The following is an 8112-nucleotide window of genomic DNA, read 5'->3' on the forward strand; positions in this document are numbered from 1 at the left end:
ATCGAGAACTCACAGTAGGCAATTAGATTTTGGGTTTTGTATTTTTTTTTTTCCAATGTGTTTGACAGTGAAAGCAGTGATCAGATTGCTTGCTATAGGCAAACACCTCTAGTTCTTACCTGCACAATAGTATCCACTAATAAATATCATCTTTACAGAATTTCTCTGTAATGCATATTTAGTAAAAAGTAACTTAATTCGTGGAACATTTCTGTCCTCCAGATGGCCAAGATTTATGCCAATTTTAGAGCCAGATTATGCTAGCAAGAAGATTGTTGACGCCATCCTAAAGGAGCAAGTGTACCTGGTGATGCCTCGAAGTCTCTACCTCATATTTGCATTCAAAAAGTGAGTCATAAACTTGCATAAACAATTCTAAAAATAAGAGCAGAATTTAAAAAAATAAAATATAGAAACATACACATACACACACACACACACACACACACATTTTATTTGTGTGTGTGTATATACCGTATTTTTCGCTTTATAAGACGCACCGAATTATAAGACGCACCCCACCCCAAATTTATAGATACAGGTAAAAAAATAAAAATGGAGCCCGTCTTATACTCCAGTGTTGTCTTAGGGGTACTTTGCACGCTGCGACATAGCAAGCCGATGCTGCGATGCCGAGCGCGATAGTCCCCGCCCCCATCGCAGCTGCGATATCTTTGTGATAGCTGCCGTAGAGAACATTATCGCTACGGCAGCTTCACATGGACTCGCCTGTCCTGCGACGTCGCTCTGGCCGGCGACCCGCCTCCTTATTAAGGGGGCGGGTTGTGCGGCGTCACAGCGACGTCACACGGCAGGCGGCCAATAGGAGCGGAGGGGCGGAGATGAGCGGGATGTAAACATCCCGCCCACCTCCTTCCTTCCGCATATCCTACGGAAGCCGCGGTGACGCCGGTAGGAGATGTTCCTCGCTCCTGTGACTTCACACACAGCGATGTGTGCTGCCGCAGTAGTGAGGAACATTGGACAGTCGCGTCAGCGTAATTATGGATTACGCCGACGCTGCACCAATGATTTGATTACGACGCTTTTGCGCTCGTTATTCGTATCATCAAACCTTTACACACTACGATGTTGCATGCGATGCCGGAAGTACGTCATTTTCAATTTGACCCCACCGACATCGCACCTGCGATGTCAGTGTGCAAAGCCCGCCTTAGTGTTGTCTTACTGGAGGGGGGCAGCAATGTTGGTGAAGTGTGTCACAGGAGGCAGAGGTTCTGCTGGCACATGCGGCGGGTCAGTGGCTGCAGGTGCGGCGGCATCCGTGGAGGCAGGTGCGGCGGCAGGCATGGTGGTGTCCGTGGCAACGGATTAGTAGTGTCAGCGGCGGGTGAGTGGTGCAGCAGATCATCGCGGTGAGTGTCCCAGTGTGTCCGCAGTCCCGGTTCAAATGATGGCGCCCGGAGCAGCGCATGCGCAGATGGAGTTCTCATCCAAAAGCTCCGTCTGCGCACGCGCTGTCTCCCGGCGCCATCATTTGAAACTGGGACCGCAGACGCACTGGGAACCCTGCGCACAGCCGCCCACCCGCACAGAGAGGCAGCCGGTACAGACAGGCACCCGGCTGCCGCCCGCACGCACGCAGCCACAAGCACCCGGCTGCCGCCCGCCCACACGCACGCAGCCACAGGCACCCGGCTGCCGCCCGCCCACACGCACGCAGCCACAGGCACCCGGCTGCCGCCCGCCCACACGCACGCAGCCACAGGCACCCGGCTGCCGCCCGCCTGCACGCAGCAACAGGCACTCGGCCGCCTGAACACACCAAATGGCCGCACAGACAGGCCCCCCAGGTAAAGCTATATTCGGATTTTAAGACTCACCCCTCATTTTCCTCCCAAATTTTTGGGAGGAAAAGTTCGTCTTATAATCCAAAAAATATGGTATATATAATTTTTATATTATAGAATTCATACTAATCCTAGTAATGCCCACCATGTTTCTGTTGTACATTTATTTATTTATATAAAACATTTGTGTTGTACATTTATAAACTTCTTCTTTCTCTTTTTTTTTTTGCCTTTTTTAGTATCATATCTGCAAAATTGGGAGTTGTACTTGGGGACTACTTTGGAGCATTTCATTTCATGGATCACTTTAAGGGCCGTGTCAAGAAGGAATAAATTCTGGCTGCACAGCTACCGACATTTGAATGTCCTGAGAGCCACAATTACATAGAACAAACAGTCTAAACCAAAAAAGGACTCTAAAGTGTCACTTTCTTTGATAAACAGTAATTACATTTTTTTCATATTTTGTGTAATCACTTTATTTTGTGTTGGGAATTCTTTGCACCTATATAGGAAACTGTAGAAACTCAAGAAACATTAACATCCCTTTAATAACAAAAATACCTGTTTACATTATTGTGTTGTGATGGTTTGTCTGTCCTTTTTTTTTTTTATTTTACATATATTTTATGGTGGTCACTGTTGGATCTACACCTTTTTGGTTTTTTTCATCTCTCGTTCCATCACTTGCATCACTATGAAGGGCATTAACTTCCAGCCTTGCAGATCTGAGCTGTAGAAGATCGGAAACACAAAGTTAACTAACTCAGCTGCTGGTTGCGCATTGCAATACTGCATATGGAAGGGTTTTTTTTATTTTTGATACTAGCTAAATTTAATTTTCTTATGAGATTTTTTTCAGTATAGAATATGCCTTAGGGTCAGCACACACTGCGAGTAATACGGAGCGAGTGGAATGCGATAAAAAAAAATTACATTCCACTCGGACCAATATTGCTCTGAGTCAGCTCCCATGAGCAATTGTTTTCTCAGCCCTAATCGGACCAAGAAAACAGTTGCAGCATGCTGTGGATTTCACTCGCACCCATTCAAGTCTATGGGGTGAGAGAAACATTGCACTGCTCTTGTGTTTACACCGGTGTAATGTGATAGCAGTGCGATTCTCGCATCAGCCGGCAACGTAGGAGATGGGGAGATAAATCCAGCCCTCCCCTCCGCAGCGCCAGCCCTCCCTCCGTAACTGTGGTCTGATCGGACCACAGTCGCATGACGCTCACATAACACAGAGCTCCCACTGTGCTGCGAGCGTGAGCCGAGTGTCATGCGAGCACTCGCAGTAATCCCCGTGTGGCCTCTGCTTTATAATCCTTACTGCATTGTGCTTTGTTTTATGTGCTAAAGCAAACTAATGGGAACACGAATAAAAATACACATGGCTGCAGCAGCTTTATTTAGTATTACAAAAATGGCCTAATTGCTCTGAGTAATATATTAGATCTGACAATTTAGCTTTCTTGTACATTAATAAAGAAATCCTATCTGTTTTTTTGTTTTTGGTTTATTTTGTTTTTCTTTTTTTTTTTTTTCTTCTAATAGAATTTCCATAACCCTGATGCACTGCCTGTAAAGATATATAACATTTGTGTGTATTTAGTCAATTGAATTATCATATATTGCAGGGGTTGACCTATATTCTGGAACTATAAGTAACAGCAGAAATACTTAGGGGTGCGCAACAACACGCTATAGGGCAGCCATAGCCAATATGGGGAATTTTATGCAAAGTTTTGCCATCGCTCAGCAGCTAGTCCGTGCTCATCACTTGCAGTATAGTCAGAATCAAGCCCTGGAGCTCACAGCACAGATCCCTTTTCTAGTGGTAAAAACTGAATTTTCCACTTGTCTCTCCCTTTAACAAGCTGCCCTTATGTGCCTTATGCTTCCTCATAGTTATATGTAGATTCCTGCATTTGGCACCATGAACATAGACTGAAGGAGGAGCACACTGCACTGTTGGAACAGCCACGAGCGTTTGCAGTATCCATCTGCCACTTGTTCAAGAACTCTTCCATAGGGCCTCTATTGTCTCAACAAGACAAGAGGGTATCCTCATGGCCTCGGTCAGGCTGGTATATGGCAGCATCCTTTCTATTCCTGCTGTATGTAATGAATGGTGCAGCAGAATGCACTACTCCAAAGTTGCCATGCAAATATCTAAGGATATTGTGCAGTAAACTTGATGGGAGCCTTATGAATGCCAGATGCCACTGTAGCCTATTCAGTGCCATCTGAGGCACAATTTCAGAAAATAAACATGAATAGACCATTATTATGATTCCCTCTATGTAAAACCGTGCTCCGTGATGGCAGCAGAGTTTGTACATTTCCTACAAATATTCCATACCATCCATTGTTCAGGGACCACGTAAACTGCAGAACTGAGGGGTGGTCTTGAATCACTGAAACTATATTTAGGGCTTTTTCTGTGATCCAAATCTCTAGGTTATTTGCTTCTGGATATATAGCATGGTATTGTGCTGATTTCAGATTTACATCTTCTAATAATGACTGTTCAACTACAGCTCCTTCAGCACAATAACAAAATTCATGTGGAAAATGAATTTGTTACAAAACAGATACAAAACTGAAGAGGAAGGGCCCCTTTAAGTACTGTGGGGTACTTGTGTTTTGTGGTTATTTTAGGCTATGTGCGCATGTGTGCGCTCTGCACCGCACCGAAAAGGTGCGCTTCAGAGCGCAGCTGAAAAGCTGCGTTCTGAAGCGCATGGTGCCGGCAGATTCGTGCGCTCTGCATGCTGCCTCTCCCTATAGACAGCATGGAAACCGCACGGAAGAAGTGACATGTCACTTCTTAGAACGCAGCGATTCGGCAAGCAGCCGAATCGCTGCGTTCTAACATGCCACGTGCGCACGGCTCCTGCACAATCTCCATAGATTGTGCAGGGGACGCAGGACGCATGCAGTTACGCTGCGGTGCAGAACGCAGCGTAACTGCATGTAATACGCACACGTGCGCACATACCCTCAAATGGACAAGAAGCACAGCATGGAGAACTTTTTGTTCCAAGCACAAAAGAGAAACCAGGCAGACCCCATTATGGTTAGTGGAGCTCTTCTTTCAAGGGGTTCTCCAATACGGAATTGTACCAAGGACACCATTTTGTCAAACTGCAGCCCGTGCTAGTCACATGTCAGTACGGGCTTAAGAGTGAAGATATATGTATATAGCTCCCAAGACCTGTGTGTCAACTGATGAGCTGTATCACAAAAGTCAGGCTGTCAAATGTGAAAAAATATACCTCTACCTAGGGTCATTCTCCTCAATGTTTTTGTTTTCCGGTTTGGTTCGGTCAGTCTCTATATACACTGCTATAAAACTGTCGGACTGTCCGCGGGGTGGGGGTGAGGGTATGGATATGGAGATCTTATCAAGAATAGGTTAAAATATCTCTTCACATATCGGAGCTGGTATCTGACTGAGGTATGTGATGCAGCTCTTGTGATTTGGAATACAGGATCTGTATATCTTCAGTCTGCAGTCCGTGTCTAGGATGGGCTGTAGTTTGACTCTATTATCAGGGACGCCATTTTATCTCAATTTTGGAGAGCCCATTTACGTTAACGTCCATTTTTTTAATAGATTTTGGTTTCCACATGAATTGTTTCTTTGGCCTGTCTTAAAAAGGAATTGAAAATGCAGCTCTCATCTGAACCTTATTGTAATATTTGTGGGCAGCAAGCCACAGAAAAAGTGGCACTGAACAAAAAGCTGTAGGTATGTGTTGAAATTATCCAGATGTGTGGTTAGAATCTGACCTGGCACAATATAGTTCTCTTCCCCACCCACCGATCTCTGCTTTTCTATTTCCATGCGAACATGTGCTGGCATCGATGAACTGGGACTTTCCTTTTTAAAGGAAGCTATCATCAGAAAATGACCTAATTTATGTATTTGTTTTTTTTTTATCTCTAGTGATGAGCAAGCACTACCCTGCTCGGTACTCGTAACGAGCAGTCAGATGTTTGGATGGGTGCTACTTGAGTCCCCGATTATAATGGAAGGCAATGGGGAACTCGAGCATTTCTCCTGTAAATCTGGAAAAATGCTAGAGTTTCCCATTGCCTTCCATTATATTCGGATGCTTGGATGGGCACGACTCGAGTATCCAACTGCTCGTTTCGAGTACTGAGCACCCTAGCATTGTAGTGCTCGCTCCTCATGAGATCATGTTGGGTGCATTAAATGTTTTGGGGGGTTTTTCGTATCATGATCTTTATTTGAAAAGCAAAAATGATGCTGAAATTTTCACGTTGGCCACTGGGCTTTTTTTCTTCTTCTCATACTCCTTGTCTTTTCAGGAAGAGTGTACAGGAAGCTTATCAGCTCTTCATGGATGTTTTGTGTCATTGTAATCCTGCCTCTGATGATAACACCAGATTTACCAATCACACTAGGCTCTGCCATAGTGGACCCTTTCACATTGACCATTGCACAGACATTATATATATATAATATAATCCACATATGTAATATTATATATATATATAATAAACCACATATACTGGTGTATGTGTTTGGGCACCAACCATTGTGGCCACGTGTTTCCTGAAACAGATGGTATGAGTCTATAGAGGCTCTTATCGTTTTTAATGTTAATGCAGATTGTGAGATCAAAAAAATCCATAAAAAATTTAGTACAAAACTTTTTATTTCCTAAATTGGTCATTTTCTGATTTCTAGCTTCCCTTGAAATATAATTTCAATCTATTTTAGGTTAATGAAATGCTTGCTATCTAATTGATTTAATCATACTGAATGTACTCTACACTATGGCTCCACTATAGGTGTGTGTATTGTACACAGCAAGGCTTTATTCATAGTCCAGTTCCATAGACGGAGCCTTTGTTGCAAGAGGGAGACTGCATTAGTTGATGACTCTTGATTGAGTAATATCTCTGCTGAAATTTTGTAAATGTTTTATTAATAAATGTTTTATTAAAAATATTTTATTAGCATGTCCAGTGTTTTTTTGTTTATTCATTTTGTTTTTTAGCTATACCTTTAGAACAAAATGGTTATGCCTAGGAAATATCCAATTAAATTTATGCAATGGGGGTTTATTCTCATTTGCAAAAATGTAATCTGTTTGTAATAATCCAAACAGTTATTTATAAAGCTCAATGCCACCAATGGTTTCTTCAAAGATGAGACAAAATGCCACTTTTCACGACTTCTGTAGGTTCAGGAGTATGCAGCCACTTTATGACATGTCTTTTTTGAGGCTTTAATAGAGCCAGGTAGCAAAGTTCCTGAGAAATTTAGCTTAACTTACCATTAGGATATACACTATATATAGATATTAACTCTAAGTAGGATGAAAAAATTGCATCATACTTATATGAAAAATTTACTAATGATGCATATAGTACATGTGAGTTAAATAAAATGTGCAATGCAAAAAAATGCGTACATTATGTAAACAAATTAATAAATCATCAAAACTGTATATCAAACTGCAAATAAAATCAGGGTCACGGAGCCGAGCACCGCCACCACGGACATCCCTGGACTACTCTGGCCCGGTTCCGAGTATCACTAAGGCCCTGGGGTGGGCGTGTCACATCCCCCTAGACATTGGGGATGATATTTAAAGATGATCTAGAAAAACCGAAGGTAAGAAATGCATACCTGCGTGTTTAGTGTGTTTCCCCAGCAGAAACACACTAAAACCATGTAATCTGCAGGTGACTGTATAAATAAAAAGTTTTGTCAAATTTACATACCAGGAAGTATCAAGATCAAAGCATCGATAAAACAGGACAAGCCAAAAAAAAAGAGAAAATCTGCAACAATAAAAAACATGTAAAACTACACACTCAAAAACACAAGGAAAAAATGCAGGTAACCTAATTTACCTAAAATGTGCAGAATTGCTGCTGAAAATCTGCAACTTTCATAAAATACTCGGTGTGGAAACTTATATTAGGCTGGAGCCACACTTCCTTGGGACTCTCGCAAGGCTTGCATCCCATCACCCTTACTGGCCGGCGGCTCCCCTGGCAGGAGCATTCAGCTGCATAGAAATACATGAAACTGCCATGCTCCTGTCAGAAGAGCCAGCAGCCAATCTGAGTTATGCAATGCTATCCTTGCACGATTCACATACAAACGTGACTCCAGCCTTAAAGAGGACCTTGCACTGAGTTTTTCATATGCAACTTTACACAAATGTAATAATAGCTGCAGAGCAGAAAAAAATATTTTTTTTTTTTTAATGTTTTATTTCAAATCTCCATTAGGCCTCTTTACACCTTTTTC

General features: G+C 42.7%; 1 protein-coding gene across 1 annotated transcript in view; it reads left to right on the plus strand.

The window, feature by feature from the left end:
• SDR16C5 (short chain dehydrogenase/reductase family 16C member 5) overlaps positions 1–6798 on the plus strand; it is a 42596-nt gene extending 35798 nt beyond the window's left edge. The window contains exons 4-5 of the mRNA XM_075316037.1: positions 223–348; positions 2051–6798. Coding sequence (XP_075172152.1) covers positions 223–348; positions 2051–2144 — 220 coding nt within the window. The 3' untranslated portion in view covers positions 2145–6798. The remainder of the gene's footprint in view (positions 1–222; positions 349–2050) is intronic.
• Positions 6799–8112: the final 1314 nt, after the last annotated feature.

Source organism: Anomaloglossus baeobatrachus, chromosome 6 (assembly GCF_048569485.1).
Source record: "Anomaloglossus baeobatrachus isolate aAnoBae1 chromosome 6, aAnoBae1.hap1, whole genome shotgun sequence".
Lineage (NCBI taxonomy): Eukaryota > Metazoa > Chordata > Amphibia > Anura > Aromobatidae > Anomaloglossus > Anomaloglossus baeobatrachus.